This window comes from Periplaneta americana, chromosome 1 (assembly GCF_040183065.1).
Source record: "Periplaneta americana isolate PAMFEO1 chromosome 1, P.americana_PAMFEO1_priV1, whole genome shotgun sequence".
NCBI lineage: Eukaryota > Metazoa > Arthropoda > Insecta > Blattodea > Blattidae > Periplaneta > Periplaneta americana.
In genome coordinates, this window is record NC_091117.1 from 122,151,423 (window position 1) to 122,175,974 (window position 24,552).

The 24,552-nt window shown below is 35.3% G+C and overlaps 1 protein-coding gene and 1 long non-coding RNA gene across 3 annotated transcripts; both read right to left on the reverse strand.

The window, feature by feature from the left end:
- Positions 1 to 271: 271 nt before the first annotated feature.
- On the reverse strand, positions 272 to 6,798 carry LOC138700230 (uncharacterized). The gene is made up of 3 exons (XR_011332309.1): positions 3,006 to 6,798; positions 2,708 to 2,780; positions 272 to 2,616 (listed from the first exon to the last, which is right to left on the reverse strand). It is a non-coding gene; the product is annotated as an uncharacterized lncRNA (long non-coding RNA).
- A 7,087-nt stretch (positions 6,799 to 13,885) lies between these two features.
- On the reverse strand, positions 13,886 to 20,505 carry LOC138700235 (dentin sialophosphoprotein-like). Of its 2 annotated transcripts, none has more exons than XM_069826719.1 (2): positions 20,358 to 20,505; positions 13,886 to 16,901 (listed from the first exon to the last, which is right to left on the reverse strand). In XM_069826719.1, the coding sequence occupies exons 1-2, from the start codon at positions 20,362 to 20,364 to the stop codon at positions 14,419 to 14,421; spliced, it is 2,490 nt and encodes an 829-aa protein (XP_069682820.1). In that variant the 5' UTR covers positions 20,365 to 20,505; the 3' UTR covers positions 13,886 to 14,418. The 2 variants fall into 2 exon arrangements, with proteins under 2 accessions (XP_069682820.1, XP_069682812.1); XM_069826711.1 differs by having other exon boundaries at positions 20,349 to 20,502.
- Positions 20,506 to 24,552: the final 4,047 nt, after the last annotated feature.

A 24,552-nucleotide genomic window follows, 5' to 3' on the forward strand; every position in this document is an offset into this window, starting at 1 on the left:
TTATTTTGCTGGAAGAAACAACATTTCACGGAACATAAGAAGGTTGGTATCGGTAAAAAAAACAGAAAAAGCACTTCTGAATTAGGCGAGAAGACTGGAATTTAATTTTGTTTCTAGAAGTGTGATACACGATTATTTAACAGATATTTAACAATAATTAGGCTAATTACATATATAGGCTCATTATGTAAAACTGCTTAAGTTAAAGAGAATATATATATATATATATATATATATATATATATATATATATTTGTTGTAGGTATATTACTTAATTTTACCATATACAGAATGCCCACTTGGGACCCGTGGGTGAATTTCCCCTTAAACCGTAGTTTTACCTCTGCCACCGCACTAGGCAAGAAATGTTTGTATTTCTAAACAAAAGGGCAGTGACGGACGTAAATGAGTGACAATGCCGTCTTCAGCATCAAGACATAGCTTTTATGTTGAATGGAAAGAAGAAGAATTATAGATTGCGATAGTGTTAAGTATCTTATTTGCTATAAACATTAATCACGTGTCTCTCGTTATAACATTGCAAGACATTTCAATAAATTCCACCATACTGACTACAGTGAATATATTCTCTCAGGTATTTAAACAGCAATGGTAAAGTATAACATTTTATTGTGTGCGTTGTGAGTTAAATCATATTGTAATCTATTTTATAATAGGCTAGTTATATTATTATTCAGGATTGTTTATTTGCAGGCGAAGACGGATTAGAGAAACTTAGATTTGAAACCACTAACTTATTATGTTCCTAATATTGAGAATGTTGTCAAGGTTTCGTATAGAATTGCGAAACGTGTTGGGAAAAAATACCCAAGCCATTATAGTGAAGGAAAGTTGATCAAAGTCTGCTTCTTGATAACCGCTGAGGAAGTATGCCCTAATTTATTAGAGGAGTTTAAATCTGTAAATATTTCGCTAAACTCAATTAAAGGAAAAAATAAAATCACCTACTTACTTTTTTCTTACTCTGGATGAAAAAAAAAAACGTTTTCAGAATTGAAGTTAAGCCTATATTAAGAATGAATATCGCAGCATGTTAAGTGACAATCACTTAGTTTGTCTTCTGAGACACTGAATTTCTTCTTTCGAAAAAAAAAAATACTGATGAACTGGTTAAACGTAAATAATGCCATAAAAGCCAACCCAAGAAAGTTAAACTAGATTAAAAACAAAGTCAAAGTTGTGTGTGGGCTATTATTGTCTTTTCATAAATCAAGAATGACATTGCAACCCGCAGATCCACCACTGAAAGAAAGGAATTAGTGGAGTTTTTGAACATAAAGAGGAGTACACTCTCCCATCTTCTGACAGTGTTTGGGCGCCCATGAGTTAGAATTTCCAACAAAGTAAGGTTTGAAATTGGATCGTGCGCCACATATTGAAAACCGAGGAGTTTGTGAACAAAAAGTAAGAGAGGTTGCGAACCAATCAATAGTCATTACTCATTATCAAATAAGTAAAATCTAGTATATATTAGGGTATTCGATAAGTAATGGCAACAGTGCTGTAAATCGGTGCTTCTAGAGGTAACCATTAAAATCTTTTATTACGTAGGCCCTAATAGAGCAGCGATTGTTTCATAAATTTGAAATATTGAAAATTTCGAAGTAGCCATATTTTGTAAATATAGTGGCTGTCTCTGATTTGTAGTAAACACTACAGCCCTAAAAGTATGAACAAAGGTGCTTCATAAAAATTCAAGTTGCAAGAGAAAACATGCAACTCAATGCTTTAGGGCATTAGGCTACAAGAATCCTATGGGACAGAAATCCTACCATACTGAACTATTGCAAGTTGGGTGGAAGACATCCGAAGAACTTTAGATTGATCAGTGAGAGAGATGTCCAGAAATGCTGCTGGAGATGGAGTTCGCCGTCTTCCAAGAATTTGGAAACGTATTGTTGACATGGCAGGAGACTATTTTTTTTAAGTATATAATATTTTGCAATTCATTTTGCGTAATTTTCAGAAAAGTCTGAATATGTTAGAAATTTAATTTTTCAGTCGTTGACTTTACTACATTATATATTTTGTTAGGTGTTAACCTTTACATAATAAATTGTGTGATGTATGAACGTTTTCGTTGACCATGTCAACATCATCAGATACACTCTGTCATTTTACAATATCAATACTCTCAATGTTATCTACACAATTCACATACAATACATGTTTACTGTCATATGAAGGTAAAAACCTATTAAAAAATTATATGAATTAGTTTTATAATGTTGAATTGTGGATACCCCAACTGTCAACAATTAAAATATACTTATATTATCATGGGTATATTCTTTGCAATCATCACATGTGAACGATAATATGAACGATGTAATGATATGAGGCTAAAAGTAAGATAAAATATAAAAATGATGAGCTAACTCTATGTAATGCTTTACTATGCATGTGAGGATTTGCATATTAAAATATTATGTTACAAGGTATTCACTTTTCCATATCATAGTATAAAATTCTGGCCTGTTATAACTGCCTATATTTTGTAGATCTTGGTGTTATTGTTTATGCCAATATGTTGGGTTTAAACTGTTTATAGTTAATCAGATGATGGGCGTATGTTCTGTTGTTGTTCATGTTACACTGAAAAATAATCAAAGTCGTAGGTAGTTAATCTAATTTTGAAACTGATGGATTTGATTTTAATAATTGTAATGTATTAAATGAAACTTACGGATAATTATTCAATGTAGTAGTGATGTTGTAGAAGTTTATTTAACATGGTGTGAATCGAAAGTCTGAAATCGCTGAAAGAAATTAAGTGTTGAAAATTAATATTAGCTTAGTTAAAACAAATGGTGCAATTTGTTATATAAATTTGATTGAAAGTCCGGTTTCAATTAATGTTGAAAAAATGGGATGACTACGAAGTACACTAAATAAAATGTAAATGTCGGTAATAAATTCTAACTTTGCTAGAGCAAGTCGGAAATATTTAATTATGTTAACTACATACATTGAACAATACTCACTAGTTGTGGAAGTGTTTTCTGTGGATGTTGGTCGTGTACTGGCTAAGTGGAGACTGTGTACCTGTGTTTGACATAGTTTACGTAAGAAGCAAATAGTGCGCGCATGAATACACTGCATCACATGCTGTATAGTGTGTTTTGTAAATTGGGTAAATTTTCATTGATCAATGATTTATCTTTTTTATAATATTTCGAAATATAATATTCTTCTGCCGTGTTTATTTGTGTATTATCTTTATATGTTTTGATTATTGTTAGGGTATCACTTATTGATCCAAGTTCATGTCCATATTGAATGAGATGGGATGCATATTTAGATTTTGTTCTGTTGTGTTTAAAATCGGAGATGTGCTCTTTGTATCTTGTTTTAAAATTCCATTTTGTTTGCCCAATATATCTGGCATTATAGGTTTTGCACTTTAACATGTATACTCCTTTCATGTTAATTTTATCGGTGTGGTGTAACTGATTGTTGATATTATTATTTAATTTATTGTTGGTTTTATATGCTAATTTTATATTTTCTTTTTGGAAAAAGTTTGCTAATTTGTTAGAAATTACTTTATTGTATGTTAACGTTGACCATGTTTTGTTATTTTCTTTAGTGTTCCTGGATAAAGTAGATGAACTTTTCGTTCTTTGTTCATTTTCTTTTTTATGTATTAGTTTTTTAATTAAGGTTCTGCTATAACCATTTTCTTTTGCGATGTTAAAAATATTTTGTATCTCCTTTCTATATTTTGTGCGAGATAAGGGAATCTGTAATGCTCTGTTTATTAAATAATGAAACGTGCTTAATTTATGAGAAAAAGGATGTTCTGAGGTTGCTGGTATAATATGATTGGTGTGTGTTGGTTTCCTATAAATATCAAAGGATAAGCTATCTTTTTGTTTTATTATTTTTATATCCAAAAATGTTATGGATTTATTCTTTTCCAATTCAATTGTAAATTTTAGGTTGTTATGGATTTGATTGAAATCATGTACGATGGAATCACTATTCGTTTTGTTGTTATATATTATAATGGTATCGTCTACATATCTGCGGTAATATGTTATATTGTGTTTATTTAATAAATTTTGAACATGGTTTTCTTCTATGTGCTGCAAAAAGATATCTGTTAGGATGCCAGATAACGGACTCCCCATTGCTAAACCAGTATTTTGTTTATATACTTTTTTGATTAAAAGTGAAATAATTTTGTGACGTGCAAAGTGTTAGTAACTGGATTACTTGTTCGATTATGGAATCACTAACTTTGTTTTCACTGAGCTTTCTTTTAATTAATTCTATTGTTTCTTGAACCGGTATGTTCGTGTATAAATTTTCTATGTCCAGAGATATTAATTTTGTATCTTTGTTGATCGTGATGTTTTTTAGTTCATTTACTAAATGTTCTGTATTTCTTATAGAGTATGTGTTTTTCAAATTAAGGGTTTGTTGTAACCATTTTTGCAAGAATTTACTTAGTTTGTAATTGGGTGAGTTCATGCTATTAACAATTGGTCGCATTGAGAGAACAGTTTTATGAGTTTTAGGCAAAGCTTTTAGGGTTGGTATTGAAGGGTTCATATTTATGTATTTGCTCGCTTCTGTTTCTGGAATAATATGTGGTACTGATTTTAATGCTGTTCTGATTTGTTTTTGAAAAGAATCGGTGGGGTCCAGTTTTATTTCTTCAATTTTGGATTTTACTAAAAAATTATTAGTTTTCTCATTATATTGGTCTTTGGTCATGATTACGATTGCATTGTTTTTGTCTGCTTTTATATGTACTAAATCATTTTCTTTTAATTTTCGTTTTAATTTGATTATCTTGCTTTTCATTTTCTTGGCATTCTGTATGAAGTTATTTGTTCTGGGATCATTTTTGTAATCATTTATAATTTTAGATGCATTATACCTTAGATAATCTTTATTTTCATGAGAACTGTTTTGAATTATGGTTTCGGTTTCGATTATTGTCTTCTACTATTCGGGCAAGGTTTGTCTGAGGAAAGTTGTTTTTATAACCTTGATTAAGAATTTGAATATCATCTTCCGAAAATGTAATGTTTGATAAGTTGACAAATTTTAACTGGTTCTCATTTTCTTTTTCTTTTGTTTTGGTCGGTTCGTGTCTGGAAATGTTATTCTTATCTGCTAATGTTGCTAATTTGTTTTGTAGGTGGTTATATTTTTTGTCCATTGAACATTTTATTTTATCCTGAACTATGCTGTCTAAAATTGGCCAATTGTTTCCAAAAGTCTTCCCTACTAGTAAGTGCATTTCATATAATTTAATGTTAATGTGATCTTTTTTCTTATGGAGAAATTTAATTTCATTTTTTACCCAATTTAACTCTGCTTTTGATTTTGTTAGTTTTGCTGTAAATAATTTATTCTTAATTTTGATTTTAGCATAGTTGGGTATTGTATTTTGTTGAAGACATTTTTGATTAAACCAAATATTGGCTTTTGTATTGTGTAGTTTTGTTTTGAGGTTCAGATATTGTCTATAAGTTTTTGCCTGACTGGCATTTAATATTTTGCAATTCATTTTGCGTAATTTTCAGAAAAGTCTGTAAATATGTTAGAAATTTAATTTTTCAGTCGTTGACTTTACTACATTATATATTTTGTTAGGTGTTAACCTTTACATAATAAATTGTGTGATGTATGAACGTTTTCGTTGACCATGTCAACATCATCAGATACACTCTGTCATTTTACAATATCAATACTCTCAATGTTATCTACACAATTCACATACAATACATGTTTACTGTCATATGAAGGTAAAACCTATTAAAAATTATATGAATTAGTTTTATAATGGTGAATTGTGGATACCCCAACTGTCAACAATTAAAATATACTTATATTATCATGGGTATATTCTTTGCAAATCATCACATGTGAACGATAATATGAACGATGTAATGATATGTGGCTAAAAGTAAGATAAAATATAAAAATTATGAGCTAACTCTATGTAATGCTTTACTATGCATGTGAGGATTTGCAAATTACAATATTTTGTTACAAGGTATTCACTTTTCCATATCATAGTATAAAATTCTGGCCTGTTATAACTGCCTATATTTTGTAGATCTTGGTGTTATTGTTTATGCCAATATGTTGGGTTTAAACTGTCTATAGTTAATCAGATGATGGGCGTATGTTCTGTTGTTGTTCATGTTACACTGAAAAATAATCAAAGTCGTAGGTAGTTAATCTAATTTTGAAACTGATGGATTTGATTTTAATAATTGTAATGTATTAAATGAAACTTACGGATAATTATTCAATGTAGTAGTGATGTTGTAGAAGTTTATTTAACATGGTGTGAATCGAAAGTCTGAAATCGCTGAAAGAAATTAAGTGTTGAAAATTAATATTAGCTTAGTTAAAACAAATGGTGCAATTTGTTATATAAATTTGATTGAAAGTCCGGTTTCAATTAATGTTGAAAAAATGGGATGGCTACGAAGTACACTAAATAAAATGTAAATGTCAGTAATAAATTCTAACTTTGCTAGAGCAAGTCGGAAATATTTAATTATGTTAACTACATACATTGAACAATACTCACTAGTTGCGGAAGTGTTTTCTGTGGATGTTGGTCGTGTACTGGCTAAGTGGAGACTGTGTACCTGTGTTTGACATAGTTTACGTAAGAAGCAAATAGTGCGCGCATGAATACACTGCATCACATGCTGTATAGTGTGTTTTGTAAATTGGGTAAATTTTCATTGATCAATGATTTATCTTTTTTATAATATTTCGAAATATAATATTCTTCTGCCGTGTTTATTTGTGTATTATCTTTATATGATTTGATTATTGTTAGGGTATCACTTATTGATCCAAGTTCATGTCCATGCAAAGAATATACCCATGATAATATAGTATATTTTAATTGTTGACAGTTGGGGTATCCACAATTCAACATTATAAAACTAATTCATATAATTTTTAATAGGTTTTACCTTCATATGACAGTAAACATGTATTGTATGTGAATTGTGTAGATAACATTGAGAGTATTGATATTGTAAAATGACAGAGTGTATCTGATGATGTTGACATGGTCAACGAAAACATTCATACATCACACAATTTATTATGTAAAGGTTAACACCTAACAAAATATATAATGTAGTAAAGTCAACGACTGAAAAATTAAATTTCTAACATAAGTATATAATGTTAAAAGTAACCTAAATAAATTTAGGAGAAACAGTAACTATTTTGCCATTACTTTTCGAATGCCCTAATAGTTGGCCAAATAAACAATAAGGAATTGCATGTAACAAGAGGTGAGTATTGTCATTATTCACATTATTATTGTTTAGGACAGTGATGTCAAAGCAAGCGCAATTTTCTGACCTTGACGTCGTGCGAGAGCAGCAAGCGCTAAGTATGGAAAGAAAAGGGTTGTGTATGTTAATAAGCTACCTGTTGAATTAAGAAAACAGTGGTGCACAAACTTGAAACGGAACGTGAAATTTTATGTCGTTATTTTTATATGGCTTCTTTCTGTTTAATATTATCTATTGTCCGCGCAACTTATCTAGGCACTTGGGTTCCCTAGTGCTCTCTCGCTGCCCCTCTCCTTCCCTCTCCCGCCACGCTACCGCTACAAGCAACCTCGCTACACCCGGCTTCCCTGCTCTTTTAGCTGCCCAGATAAGTTGCGCGAACAGTATATTGTCTGTAAAACTAAAGTACTAACACTGATTTCTTAATATTGCACTTGCGTTTTAAATCTTAATAACATAATAGAGAGTTAAGAAGCAATATTCACTTAAATTCCATAGTAGTATAATATTATACTGTATTAAGTGGATCAAACACATCATTCATAAAGAAAGTGGTATTCCAAAGAAAGAGATTGAGGAGGTATGACATGATAAGTTGGAATTTATATTGATGGTATCTTTAGGCTTACAACAGTAATCAATAAACTAATGAAAGCAATATTACAGTACAAAGCAAAGTTACCTAGGTACTGTATCTGTTTTAAGTGCAACTAATATTACATAACAAGACTCTTATCGCATTATGCTTTTAAGGTGATATTTGTGAGCAACTTCCTATCATCAGAATATTAAATTATTTTCTCGAAATCTGCTGAAGCTATAGAGCTGACATTTTTACAACATATGGGCACGTATCTTTTGCTTATGATGTAACAGCAGTTGCTTTGTTAATTCATTTCCTTACAAACAATTTCCATGCGAATATTTTCAAACTTTTCAATACACTATCTTCAGTAATACGTATATACGGTATATTATATTTACGAAAACATTCTGTAAAGCTACTAAATAAATAGGCCTATATCTGAAAATTTCACTTTTCTATATGAAAAGTTGAGAAAATATTTCTTTTGAATGAAAAATCAAACTTGTGAGAAATGAACATTAAAATTAAACTTACATTCTTATAATGCACTTATACTTCTCAGGCAAATCTAAAAATTGACATGGATACAGTTTTAATAAGTTCTCTTTCCTTTATCTATTGAATCAGTGCTAGCCATCCCTGAATATACTGGTTGGCGAGTTGGTATAGCGCTGGCCTTCTATGCCCAAGGTTGCGGGTTCGATCCCGGGTCAGGTCGATGGCATTTAAATGTGCTTAAATGCGACAGGCTCATGTCAGTAGATTTACTGGCATGTAAAAGAACTCCTGCGGGACAAAATTCCGGCACATCCGGCGACGCTGATATAACCTCTGCAGTTGCGAGCGTCGTTAAGTAAAACATAACATAACATCCTTGAATATAGCTCGACCAAGTGGCATATACCACCTCTTTCGTCTGTCTCTTCCCTTTCCGCTGTAAAGCGCTCAGGCTCTCCTGGGCTCTAAAGCGCGCGCTTGCTCCTGTGGGCATCAATTGACATGCCTGGTTTAGGAGAAAGTAGTAGTAGCTTTTTCATTTCCGCTACAATTTATGCACCAAGATATCTTACACATCGTTATCCAGCTCATCAAGTAGACTCTTTGAACAATTGGAGAAGAAATATTTGTTAGACACGAGAGAAGTCTTAATTTTGTCCTCCTAGATTGGCATTTTCATACACTGTGCGTCACCTTACCTCACTAAATTCGATCGATGCAGATCTCTTGTACACAAGAAATTACTCGTCGGCTCGATGTATGTCACAGTCTTGTGCTGTAATATTCTTATGAAGGATTATTTGTACCCTTATCATTGGACGGAGCATTTTGGTTCCCGAACGTACTAGTATTACCCGTCCAAGGCGAGTGAGGACCAAGTGGTTCTGCGAATTAAACTGTTTATCAGCTGTGGTTGTGAGTTCATTCGTGTTCCCTCTCAAGGCCCGCTCCCACTTAGTGGAATCGAATCGAACAGAATTTCTCTTCACAGAGTATTTAAATGGAAGATAGCAGAACGCGCCGCGTCGAATCGAATCGAAGCGAAGCGAAGCGAACAGAACACAATTCAGGAGCTAGAATATTTATTCCACTCCCGGAACAGAATTTCTTGTTTCGGGTTTGATCGTAAGTCCTAGTGAAGACTTCGTGGGGGGGGGGGGAATGAATCATATCCACTCTTGACGGTTTAATTAATTTACTATTGAAAGTTGTTGCTGAAAAACTACGTATACAAAAATCATAATTTAATATGAACGAAGAAAAGTTAATAAATATTGTATAGAATTCTATTTTGTATGACAAAACACAAAACACAAAAGTACTGTTCGGTTCGATTCCACTAGATGTGAGCTGCAGCAGACTTTTCATTTCGATTCTATTCGGTTCGATTCCGCTAGGTGGGAGCAGGCCTTCAGTCGACCTGTACAGTAGGGCTTATCGAAAAGAAATTCCGAAATTCAAAACGTAAGGGTGTACAAAAGTTGTCTTGTAATCTCTACTATAACCAGTAAAAAAACTAGGTCTCTGATTACATTTTTCACCGAGCCGCAGGAGATCAAAATATTATCATATAGGTCTAACTAAATTAAAATTTGTAGGCCTATTTATTATTTTCACAATTATTTGGTGCATAGTCAATGGGGCTCAAGTCACTTTTTTCTACAATTTTTGGTTTCTGAAAAGCTATTAAAAAGAAAAATTTAAGTTTTCATTTGGTATTTCCGATTTTTGTCTGAGTGGAATGCAAGTCATAATACAATAAAATGACAATTTTGCCTTAAGGATTATTTTCTAACATTTTGTCGATATTAACGGTTATGTCAACATATGCCCTTAGTATCATCACTATATGATGTACTGGAGAAATATTATGTTTGCCACTTAAGATATTTATGCGTCTGTACTTAAACTAACAGGTGATAATGGGGAAGTTTGTAAGATTTGAATTTCCACTGTTGTTAAATTCTAGAATATGAAAGAATAGCATTAACGAGTTACTGAAAGTGTTGTTAAGATGTTTTATAATAGAAAGAAAATGATTCTTCTTGTACAAAAGCAATAAAGGTAGATAAATGTTTTAATAGGAGTATTTTCTGTAAATATTTCTGTTTTTAATATAAAATAGGCAATTGACTCGCTCTATAGATTAAAATCAAATTAAATCATGATTTTAGTGACTGATAGACCTATTATTATCTACTATATACAGGGACATCATTTTATTTTTACTAACATTTTTAATATTAACTTGTCTATACCTTTAGAGAACCGGACACACCGCTTGCTCCCCCCTCCAAGACTGGAGTTCGATGATACTGGCGTAAAACACAAATCACTCTACTAGGTATAGGAAGGAAGAAAAGTAGTTCATCCATTTACGTAAATTAGGAAATATCGCGATTTTGAGTTTGATAATTTTCATTAGGTTTTTCTTTAATGAAAGTAAAGTACTGTATTAAGAATAAGTGTTTTTACTCACGAAGTGAGTTATCCATGCGAACGTATTCATTATGCGGTGTATATTATACTGTCTACAGCACATTAGCGTACAATATAGAGAAAGAAGTTAAATTGAAAAATAATCATAATATGTATATTTAAACACGATTTTGAAAATGGTGGCCGTTCATTTCGATACAGGCTTCAGTTCTTTTGTGCATATTATCGCACTATAGACTATTGCATCTAATTCCAATTGCCAGTTTCGTCCTTCGTACTAGTAACTCATGTTGAAATAATTCTGTACCTACTCTACGTACTGTAAATTCAATCTTCACTTCTGCCCGACCCGAAAATATAAAATTACTCAGACATGCTATCTACTGTCCGTCCAAGTGGTTATGCCGCAGGATTGTAGAAAGGGAGGAAATCACGTGACAGTTAATTACTTAACGAGGCCCTTTTATTTAAGTTAAATTAAACAGCTGTATAATATTACGTAAACTTCCAATTCCTAAGAGAAATTAATGTTTTCAGAAAAGAGCTAAGACAGCCCAGCTTTTACAGAGGGGCGAGCAGAAGCAGGTGGGGGAAATCGGGATGCGACGTAGGCAAACGGACAGTACCTGTCAGCGTATTCCGAATCTCACCGGTCCGGTGGCATCAATGACGTCACGTTGCAGCGAAATAAGGAAGAAAACTGCTGGAAGGATCGATGCTGTCATGGCGACTGTACAAGTTGTTTTCTGTGCTACGCTAGCAAAATTTTGCGAGATTTTCGTACTCCCATCTCGTTCAAAGAAAAGATAGCATAAACAATTTATTTCTTGAACCGGTAGTAATAACTGGTCCGTTGACATGTTCGCTCATAAGCCATTAACACATTGTTTTTACGTTGTGCTCATTACAAACAATACAGCAGAACTAAAGCAGAACACACCGCCATGACACAACAATGCACGATGTTATTCGTCTGCTAATTCCCGCCCTATACAATAACCAATCATATTCACTGATGGCGGCTGATGGAGACTGCCACCACCTCTGCAAGTTGATGGCACCGGTGCGACACCGGTGGAGCATCAATGACGTCATCGGTGGAATTCGGAACACCGTGATGCCATCGGATTGCTCACCGGTGAGATTCGGAATACGCTCTGTGCGAAAATATGATTCAATATTGAAAACTCTTTCGTCACTGGAAAACGCGAACATATTTCTGGAACGTACTATGCTCAGTAACTCAGTACTACTTACTACCTGCGGTCTTGTCTCTGTGTGGAGTTGGAACTTCATTAGTAGAAGGGGTGGGAGTGAAGTACATTCAAAAACTCAGGTACAATAAAAATTGAAGTAAAAATAAAATGATGTCCCTGTATAACTGATTCCATAGGGGTTATTTTTGTCTACTACAATAATTCTTCAATTTCTCTAAGTTCTGGGTGTGACAGAAACTAGTGTGCCTATATAAAAACATTAAAATTTATTGCAATGAATTATGTTCAAAGTGTAATTACTGTATACTATTGATAATGATAGTTATACGCCTTTTGTATTACGAGTATAAATGCATCGGCTGTAAATTTTGTTTAGTGAAATATATGATTTATAACAAGTAACTAAAATTATGTGTAACTAAGTATGTCACTAATAATTATTAACTTTTTAATTGTATTTATTTATGTAATGATACAAGATTTCTTCCTTATGTCCAAGCAAAAATGATACCATAAAATCCAGGTAAATACGTCGTGTGGTCGCATCACATGACGTTGTGTCAGTATCTGGTGCTTCATTTGCCTCTATAGTTCGACTGTACAGCCGGCAAAACTGCATCGTTCGTAAAAGAACAATTGGCGCGCTCATCTCATATACCGTTATTCACCTTGTACGAGTCCATCAGTGACGAAAAGTAAAGGTATACCGGTATAGTAGAGGAGGTAAGATCTATCCTGTGACCTTATCATGTTCCGTGGCTATATCACCAGAAGGCGATGAACTTTCGTAATCGGTAGTTTCGTATAATATTAACCATCATAAAACAAACTCTCTATCTAATAATTCATTTTTTCTTCTCTCGTACAGCTCACATGTCAGGGCTCGCCTCCTCAACTATACCAGAAAATGTGGAGCATTGACACAGTTCTTGCGCTTTGGTTGCACCGAGCGACTTAAGATGTACTGTGTCTTGTTAGAGCCATGAAAAGTGGACAGTTTAAGCATATACTCGTGTAAATTGTAGGTCAATGTATGTCTGTAATTTCCTTCTCGTGTTATTTAAAATTGTTTACTATTTTAGGTTAGCTTTATTAATTTATATTACTCTCTCATCTAGCATTTATTTCACTAAAATAAGTTCGGACTGTACTCTGTTGTTATTGTACGATTTATGCGATTCAATGATACATCGATAATTTCCAGTAAGAACCATTATGTCATTATCTCTTTATCACATTAATAAAGGTAACAAGAATTATCATGAGAAACGCAGTTACTTGGGAGTAACGGTTACTTGGGAGTTATAAAAATTTACCCCATTTGAAGTGTATAAATTTCCTGTCATATATCCGTATAACGTCGAGTAATACTTCCTGTTCTTCATTTTATATAAAGAATACCCCCACTCACGCACTGTTGTTCTGGGATGGCATTTTTCGTACACCCAATATAAATACAATACATAGCAATCAAACGTCATCAGATTGAAGTGATATTTCTGATCGGGCCTTGGGTTTTTTCCGAGGTTCTCTCGTTTCCCCACGTCAGACATCATCATTTCGTTTGAATTCCATAACGTTCTCCGAATGTCGCTGGCGACGAAAGAAGGAGACTGGTGTAGGGACGAATGAGGCTGTGGACACTCAGCGAACCTTCGTTTAGTCAGTAGATGTGGGTTGGGAATAAGCCTACATAGAGCGTCAGGGTAAGCGTGATAGATTTACTTAGTTTTATCGCTGGGACATACTGACGCCCCTCACAAATATAATACAGGTATTATATCATTAATTATTGTGGATGGAAGTGTGTGAACATTAAGAATATAATATACAAGTAAGATTATGCTTTGATTTATTTATATCGAATTGAAATACCCAATACGGGAATTTGTACACTTTTATCTAACACGTATAATTTTTTCATTAGTTCGTGTCAATCACTGTACTATAGCTTATAATCATCAGATTTTGAAGAGTCATCGTCACAAGAAATTTGTTTATAGCGCACAAGAAGACAACCTTTAACTTCCTTGCCTATGTCCAGTTCTATTTAACAAATTTCCAATAGAGCAAGTTTAAATTGATTACTAAGCTTTGTAATTCAAGTAGTAGTGATGATAAAATGTAACTAAGACAAAGCAACAAAACAAAAACAACACATCGCCTCATTTACATAGCCCTTACGTCTCCTCTCTGTATTCGTAGTTTACAAAGCAACAAATTTATTTTCACTTCGCTAAATGTAAAAAGAGAAACGTAATAATAATAGTAATCATTAAAGAATATATTAAGTATATTATTATGATGAGACTGAATGGGAATGCAAATTATACAGATCGCTCAAACCGTGTAAATAGGCACATTGTGATTATTCGCTGCTGCTGCTGTCACTGCCTGGAACAGATTCCTCGCTAGTGCTGTCATCCCCACTGCTCTTGCTGCTGTCTCCACTCTCGCTGCTCTTTGGGCAGTTGTTTTGTCCTGGCCAGTTGCATGTATCGCAGTGTGTATTCCATTCCAGATTAGCAGGGCAAGGTTGACAGTAGGCAATTCCATTACTACAATGGTAGTAGTAGTGCTTGTCTGGATGAGGGAAGAACACGGAAAGAGCAGGGTCTTTGGAAGGACATTTTGGAGGGTTGCTGTCATCTGGACACTCGCTGCTTTCGCTGCTGCTGCTGTCACTGCCTGGAACAGATTCCTCGCTGGTGCTGTCGTCTCCACTGCTCTTACTGCTGTCTCCACTCTCACTGCTCTTTGGTGGTGGAGGTGGTGCTGGTGCGCTTTCGCTGCTGCTGCTGTCACTGCCTGGAACAGATTCCTCGCTGGTGCTGGCATCTCCACTGCTCTTGCTACTGTCTCCACTCTCACTGCTCTTTGGTGGTGGGGGTGGTGCTGGTTCGCTTTCGCTGCTGCTGCTGTCACTACCTGGAACAGATTCCTCGCTCGTACTATCGTCTCCACTGCTCTTGCTGCTGTCTCCACTTTCGCTGCTCTTCGGGCAGTTGTTTTGTCCTGGCCAGTCGCATGTATCGCAGTGTGTATTCCATTCGAGATTAGCAGGGCAGGGTTGACAGTAGGCAATTCCATTACTGCATTGGTAGTAGTAGTGTTTGTCTGGATGAGGAAAGAACACGGAAAGAGCAGGGTCTTTGGAAGGACATTTTGGAGGGTTGCTGTCATCTGGACACTCGCTGCTTTCGCTGCTGCTGCTGTCACTGCCTGGAACAGATTCCTCACTGGTGCTATCGTCTCCACTGCTCTTACTGCTGTCTCCACTTTCACTGCTCTTTGGTGGTGGTGGAGCTGGCTCACTTTCGCTGCTGCTGCTGTCGCTGCCGGGTACAGATTCCTCGCTGGTACTGGCATCACCGCTGCTCTTACTGCTGTCTCCACTCTCACTGCTCTTTGGTGGTGGAGGTGGTGCTGGTGCGCTTTCGCTGCTGCTGCTGTCACTGCCTGGAACAGATTCCTCACTGGTGCTGGTATCTCCACTGCTCTTGCTACTGTCTCCACTCTCACTGCTCTTTGGCGGTGGGGGTGGTGCTGGTTCGCTTTCGCTGCTGCTGCTATCACTGCCTGGAACAGATTCCTCGCTAGTACTGTCATCTCCACTGCTCTTGCTGCTGTCTCCACTTTCGCTGCTCTTTGGACAGTTGTTTTGTCCAGGCCAGTCACATGTATCACAGTGCGTGTTCCATTCGAGATTAGCAGGGCAGGGTTGGCAGTAGGCAATTCCATTACTACATTGGTAGTAGTAGTGTTTGTCTGGATGAGGAAAGAACACTGAAAGAGAAGGGTCTTTGGAAGGACATTTCGGAGGGTTGCTGTCATCTGGACACTCGCTGCTTTCGCTGCTGCTGCTGTCACTGCCTGGAACAGATTCCTCACTGGTGCTGTCGTCTCCACTGCTCTTACTGCTGTCTCCACTCTCACTGCTCTTTGGTGGTGGTGGGGCTGGCTCACTTTCGCTGCTGCTGCTATCGCTGCCGGGAACAGATTCCTCACTCGTACTGGCATCTCCACTGCTCTTACTGCTGTCTCCACTCTCACTACTCTTTGGTGGTGGTGGAGCTGGCTCACTTTCGCTGCTGCTGCTGTCACTGCCAGGAACAGATTCCTCGCTGGTACTATCGTCTCCACTGCTCTTGCTGCTGTCTCCACTTTCGCTGCTCTTCGGGCAGTTGTTTTGTCCGGGCCAGTCGCATGTATCGCAGTGTGTATTCCATTCGAGATTAGCAGGGCAGGGTTGACAGTAGGCAATTCCATTACTGCATTGGTAGTAGTAGTGTTTGTCTGGATGAGGAAAGAACACTGAAAGAGAAGGGTCTTTGGAAGGACATTTCGGAGGGTTGCTGTCATCTGGACACTCGCTGCTTTCGCTGCTGCTGCTGTCACTGCCTGGAACAGATTCCTCGCTGGTGCTGTCGTCTCCACTGCTCTTACTGCTGTCTCCACTCTCACTGCTCTTTGGTGGGGGTGGAGCTGGCTCACTTTCGCTGCTGCTACTATCACTGCCTGGAACAGATTCCTCACTGGTGCTGTCGTCTCCACTGCTTTTACTGCTGTCTCCACTTTCACTACTTCCTCCTGAGTTGCAACCTGCATTTGACGGCCAGTCGCATGTGTTTATTGCCGCATGCCAATGGAGACCCGCGTTACAATGGCGTTTGACAGCTTTTCCGTTGTCGCATTGGTAGTAGGCATTGCAATCACTCGAATCTGGGAAGAATTGTACTCCTCCAGTGCATTTAGGAGTACTCCTTTGCAATTGCGTAGGTAGTGCGGCAGCAACGGCAAGGTATGCGACGAGTAGTGCCAGTGCTAAAGGCATGGTGTTCGTTAAGATTGCTGTGAAAACAGACATTCAATTTAGGCTATCTTATTACTTCTTTATATTTTTCAATTTGTCCACTTATTTGCTGAGTGGCAAATTTATTTAGTATGCATTTCAGGTTAGTAACAAATATATAAATTATATCTAAAACTCTCACATATGTACAAACATTATGCAAAGTAAGTAATTATTACAAATATATGAAACAATGCTGGTGTAATGTAACATAACACATTACATTGAAATGGTAAATTTAATGATTATTTTCTATACGATATTTTGTCGGTTTTTTATATTTTGTTGTACGGAAGGATTTCTACAGTGCTTGCGATGTTTATTTTTTGAACGATTTTTTTAATTAAATTTATTGTACCTATAGGATTACAGTTCTGATTTGTAAGATTGGGAAAACCACCAGCGTAGCTCAGTCGGCTGAGATGTTTGCTTGCCTATACGGAGTTACACTCGGGAATGGATTCGATCCTCGCTTGGTCTGATTGCCCATTTGGTTTTTCCCCGATGTTTTTCCCAATCGTAAGGCGAATGTCAGGCAATCGCTTGCGAATCCTCGACCTCATCTCGCCAAATATCATCTCACTATCACAAATGCCACCGACGGACGCTAAATAACCTAGTTGTTGATACAGCGTCGTTAAGTAACCAACTAACAAAATTGGGAAAAGTGAATTTAGAAACTCCCGATCATACCATAAGATTATGATATTATATCTAGCAAACTGGATATTGATGTTTGAGAAATAATCAGTAAATTTTGCCACAAATTTTCCTTTAAATACCTGAACATGCAGGGGTTTTCAAAAGTAAGAGGTAAATTTAATTGCTCCCATTTGCTACAGAATCATAAAAATTCTGAAAATGCCATATTACACAAGAAATGGAATTTCTTTACATTCCAACTCATTGCCATAACTTCATCGTAGATGTATGTGTCCACCATTTTGTTCTCGTATAAGTAACAGTCTCTCTTCACAGCAGCTCTGAGTTCGTGTTTTAAAATATCTGTCACAATTTGTGTGATGGAGTTCTTATGCGTATTAATTTTCTTGCGATTCCTCGAGAACATTATTTACTTCAGATAGCTACCCCACAACCAATAATCTCATGGGTTAGTATCTGGTGATCTTGCAGGTTAAGTTACAGGAACGTACCTTGTGATAATACAACCACCAGAACATTTAAGAAAGAAACTCGTGTGGTAGTGATCCAAAAATATCACATTTCTTGTGTAATAGCCAGTGGCAGAATTTTAAGATCGTGTAGCAAATCTGTGTATGATCAATTAAAATAGGCTCTAATTTTTAAAAATCCTATACTTAACCAAAATTGCAGTTCAAATTTTCTTCCAAAGGCACTGAAGTTAATAATATATCTTTTAAAAATGTATCACTCATTATCACGTTTAAACCCGTGTACTTCGAATTTAATGTGAAGCCAAGTAGAGGCTTGTAGGCAATACATTATTTTCTAAGAGTGAAGCAAGAAAGTATGTTAAAACTAAATTATGCAATAAAAAGTACTGTATTTTCATTTTATATCATCGTAATGATTACAAATATACTTGGAGCTGTCTGCTCCTACTGTAATAAAACACTATGCTATGATTTTAATAAAACTGAAGTTGATAGCAAAAACCGGACAAGTACAAAAATTCAAATTTTGAGCATAGTACAGTTCTCTTCACTTCATTTCAAGCGGCGTCTATTGACATACGGTAATAAATTTATACAAAAACCGAGTTTGTGCACATTAAAATGAGCGTTTGAAAATGTAGCGTTTGTGCAAAAAGCGAATTAGTCCAACGATTTTGTAGCAAAAGACAAACAAGTCACAAAATTATCCGATTCTTGTTAGAAAATATCATGCAGATGGCATTAGTATTGTTTTCTTTTGTTTCATCGCCATATTAGCTATTATTGTCCGTGTTATTGGTTAAATATTTCGTTTTACAAATGAATTACCATTAAAATGAAGCAGAACAAAAACAAAAGCATGTCATCAGAATGAGAAGAATGTTGAGGTGGCAGAAGATGAAAATAGGAGCGTGTGAGATCAATGAAAAGTCCTGTAATAATAATAATAATAATAATAATAATAATAATAATAATAATAATAATAATAATAATAATAATAATTATTATTATTATTATTATTATTTATTAATATTATTATTATTATCATTATTATTATTATTTTATTGAGCATAGTTTATTGTATTGTAATTAGAATAATTATTTTTCGGTGCTTGAATTCAAAGTCTGAAAGACACAAATTTAGAAAGAGAAAATTATAAACTTAATAATATTATTTTTCTTGTTCAGGAAATCATTCCAACATTAAGTTTTCAATTTAAGACACGTATAAAGTATTTATTTGTATGTTGATACAGTTAACAATATGAATGAAACATGATTTCATATAATTTTTCTCAGTTAATGTGTGTACATATAAAATTTCCTGAAAAAAGTGGATATGTCCAAATGTTTTTTTTTTCCAAGAAACCATATAAAAGAGAACAGTGAAACTTTTTATCAAAGTCGGTGGATATATGATACACCTATATAAAATACGTGAGATTATTTTGTTGTATGAGAAACGTGAGGGACAGTTTTTTCCTTTTCTGAAAAATTAATATTTTGGACTTGTCTGGTTTTTGCTATCAACCCTTCAATTGTTTCGTCGACGTTTTGTGTCGTTTCTAGACTCGGTCCTGCTTGTATAATGTAGTTTTACTTTTCAGAGCCGACATCCCTTCATGTTCTGCAGTTGGCTACTCAGATTCTGTCATTTTTATTTTTGTAACTATTCAAAGTACTAAAGTCTATTACTATGACAGGAGGTTACAGTAAAGCATTATACAGTAATTGTTCCAGAAAGCATATTTGTATTAAGTCCTTAATAATGTCCTCTGTTAGAATTCCACTCCAACATCGAAGTACTTCTTTTGATTTTATAGTGTTTAACGGTAATTTATATCAGTAATATTGTCATGTATTTGCCAATGTCTCTTCCAGTAACAAAATTTGGTGACTCGTTTTTATATGCATTGCGATTGTCACTCTTTTTACATTTTTTCTACACTTTGCCATTGTTTTAGATAGCGAAGAAGAGATTTTGGTATTGTATTAATTTGTAATTGTTCAGTTGGTGTGTTCAAAATTCTAGCTCTCTATGAATTTGTTTGTTAAATGTATGATATTACTTATGAAATATTACTTAGTCTAAGATTTAGCTGGTTTCCACATGTTTTGCAAAAGCTTTTGTCCTTTAATTTTTATTATTTTGAAACAATATAAATTTTGGAAAAATAACTTTTAAGTAGTAACTGTTTCAAAATAAAGTTACTACATTTACACTTCATTGAAGTATTTTATCTGTAATTAGAGCATAACTGCTTAAGACTTCAGTGAGAATTTCTATCACTATAATTTAAATGTTAGTACCTTTCTTACCAGCCATTTCTCTCGGTGGTCACTTCGCTCTGTCCTATTCTTGATGACAGCCAATGTGAACCTGCTATGATGTGCCTCTTGGTCGGCTTTTATATGTGTCACTAAGGGCCTGCCGGTATTTGAAGTTGAACCGTAGCGCTGATGTAATTAATGCAACTCATTGGAAGAAGAATTGAAAATCTCGGTGATAATCAGCTGTCACACTCTCACATGAGAGACAGGAACATCATAGATTTCTTCCGATCATAATCATTTGAAAGACACTGATTGAAAGATGCACTCAAGTGTCGCTAAGACAATTGGAGATGCATACAGCTCTTATTTCAGTTAGTAATAATGCAGTTATGCTTACCAAAGTCAGTAATAAACTACTTTAGTTGAAGTTTTTAAATATTTTATTTCACTTCTTCCCTCGGAAATTTGCTTATATGTTTCATTTCGAGACTTGTATAGAGATTCAGTTATTAATATGAGTGATCTGCAATATTTAAAAAAAAAACTTTATGTGTTAAATATTTGCATAATACTCTCAGACTTGAGACATATTTTAAAACCTTCGGAAAATATATTATTTATAATTATATTCATGTTAATTATTTAAGCACAATTGATAATACCAATGTACAACAATTGTCAAATAAATTTAAAAAAATTTATATTCTGATTCAATATTCTGAAATTAAAGGACAAGGAAACTAAGCAACCTTATCAGCTCGAAATTTCAAATAGGTTTGCTGCTTTAGCAACTTCCGACGAAGTTGAGGGAGAGTTAGATGTTAATAGTGTGTGGGAGAATATCCGAGATAATATCAAAATTGAAGCTGAGCAGAGCATAGGTTATCATGAAACTAAGAAAAGGAAACCATGGTTTGATGAAGATTGTTCCATTGTAGTAGACAGATGCAAACAGGCAAAATTGAAATTCTCACAGGATCCAATTGAAAAGAATAGAGAGAAATATTTCGATGAAAGACGGGAAGCAAGTCGTACACTTAGGAATAAAAAGAGAGATTACTTGAAGAAAAAACTGAATGAGGTAGAAACAAATAGTAAGAATAAAAACATTCGGGATTTAGATAAGGACATAAAGGAATTTAAAAACGGATATCAGGCAAGGGTAAACGTGATCAAGGATGAGAATGGTGACTTGCTTGCAGACTCTCATTTAGTTCTGAACAGATGGAAAAACTATTTTGGATAACTAGGTACTAAATATACATAGGCCAAATGGAAAGAATCAGGACGAAATTCAAATGCAAACTGCTGAGCCATTTATACCCGAACCCACACTTTCAGAAGTCGAAATTGCGATAGAAAATCTGAAAAAAGCACACGTCTCCAGGTATTGATCGAATTCCAGCAGTTAGGGATCACCAGTGTGGTTTTAGGCGTAATAGATCGACTATTGATCAGATTTTTTGTATTCGACAGATATTGGAGAAAAAATCGAAGTGTAAGGGTACAGTACATCAGTTATTCATAGATTTCAAAAAGGCATATGACTCGGTTAAGAGAGACGTTTTATATAATATTCTTATTGAAATTGGTATTCCCAAGAAACTAGTTCGATTAATTGAAATGTGTCTTAGTGAAACTTACAGCAGAGTCCGTATAGGTCAGTTTCTTCTGATGCTTTTCCAATTCACTGCGGGCTAAAGCAAGGAGATGCCCTATCATCTTTGATAATGCAGGTGGGTAATCGATAGAAATATCATTTTACATTTTAATGAATTTATTTCGTGTTTATATTTTTATTACAGTAATGTCAAAAAGACGAAAAAGCATGGCAGCGACTTGGTGAAAAGCGTAAAGCGTGTTGCAAGAGTGGGGATAATTTTCCCTACTGGCGTTCTGTTCTTTCAGATTTAACCGAAAGAAGATAATGATGTTCACGGAGACAGCAATTATAATTAGAATAGCAAAATTACTAGGAGTAAGTATTCTTAAGTATGCATTTCATGGTGATATTCAGTTTTCGGAGTTAGTACTAATAATTTCATGTGGCCAAACAAAATGCATTTTTAGGTTATGTCTCGTGAATCAATTGTTTAATCCAATAAATTTCATATTACCAGACAAAATATCTAACATGCCGATACCCTTCTCGTATAGTTTTCCTACGGAAATATGTTACAAATTATTGAATTATTTAGAATAACCTTCCAACATAAAGGTAAAGTACGGTAAGGAAATAAGTCATTCAGTACGTAGGATCGTGTGATATCTGGTAACAGTTGGCAACACTGACAAGACGGCAATACTTGCTGTTAAGGAACTATTCTTACTTGACCTTCACTATAAATACCGGTACATTTAAAAATACTGAATTCAGAGACTTCAACATTCATTCATAGTTTTCTGCCCAAGAGCAGGTCTTTCACTGCACACCCAGCATTCTCCAATCTTCCCTATTTTCCGCCTTCCTCTAAGTCCGCATACGATCCATGTATATTACCTTAATTGCTGTATATAATGTGATATCTTCTTCTGTCTTGACCTTTTTTTTTCGCAATTACCATTCCTTCCAGTGCTTTATTCAGTAGGTAGTTTCTTCCTAGCCAGTGACCCAGCCAATTTCTTTATCTCTTTCTGATCAGGTTCAGCATTATACTTTCTTCATCCACTCTTTCTAGCACTAAATTATTTCTTATTCTCTCTGTCCATTTCATACGCTCAATTCTTTTCCATATCCACATTTCAAATGCTTCTAGTTGTTTCTCTTCACTTCTTCATAAAGTCGATGTTTCTACCCTATACTCCATACAAAGCAGTTCACTAGTCTCTTCCTTAGTTCTCTTTGCGAAGGTCCACAGAAAATGCTCATTTTTCTATGAAAAGTTTCCTTTGTCATTGATACCCTCATTTTGACTTCCTGGCACTAGGTTTCAACATTAATACCGAAATAATAAAATGTATGTTCATGATGTAATACATAGATGAAATCTGTGCAGTATACAGAGTGTTCTGAAAAAAGGTTCCAATATTTAGAGAGGAGATAGTATGGACCGAAACAAAAAATTGAAGTCCTGAGTAATGAGGAAACTGACAGGCTCTGACACTTACATTGACAACGACATGACTAAACAAGAAAGAGAAATTCAAGGTCAACTAAGGAAAATAGCAAAGGAAGAGAGAGACAAGGGAAATACCGTAAACGTGGGATACAAGAAACTCATGACTAATGACAATGGGATGCCTTGCCTTACCAACAAAACACATAAACAGCCTAGAATGCGCACAACTGACCAAGGAAGCGAGGAACGTCAAAGGATTAATAACAGCCACCCTAAACGTGGAACCTTAAGAATTGCAGAAAGGGAGACAGAATTAGACCATGTCATAGAAGACACGAGATTTGATGTAATAGGCCTCAGCGAAGTAAGAAGGATAGGCGAGGCAATAATTGAAAAAAAAAAAAACGGGAACCTATTCAGCAATATAGGAGAAACCAAAGGCCAAAAAGGTGCTGACTTCCTAATTTACAGGGACATGAGGAAGTATATTTACGAGATAGTGGGAATCTCAGAAAGAATAACAGTTCTGGTATTACACATAAACAACAAAAATGACGTTCATCTAGGCTTACGTCCTGACGGAGTCAAGCACCGAGGAAGAGATCGAAGACTTCTATGAAAAACTGGAGAGCGCATTAAGTCAACATAGAACACAGACAAACGTAGTCATAGGTGACTTCAACAGCAAGGTAGAAATACTTGAGAGCAAAGAAGAAACGAAAACAGGCCCTTACGGCTTCGGTTGCAGAAACGAAAGATTAATAGATTACAACAAAGTCTTCTACTCGTTAGTTCATAATAATGTTGTACAGGCACTGAACAAACAAGAAGTCAAGAGTAAGTACGTCAGAATTCTACATCAGATCTACAAGCAATTCGACCTGGTGGGCGAGTTGGTATAGCGCCGGCCTTCTATGCCCAAGGTTGCGGGTTCGATCCCGGGCCAGGTCGATGGCATTTAAGTGTGCTTAAATGCGACAGGCTCATGTCAGTAGATTTACTGGTATGTAAAAGAACTCCTGCGGGACAAAATTCCGGCACATCCGGCGACGCTGATATAACCTCTGCAGTTGCGAGCGTCGTTAAATAAAACATAACATTTCTACAAGCAAAGCTATGCAAAAATAAAGACAGAGAGGGAAGGTGTCCCATTCCTTCTTGAAAGAGGAGTTAAACAGGAC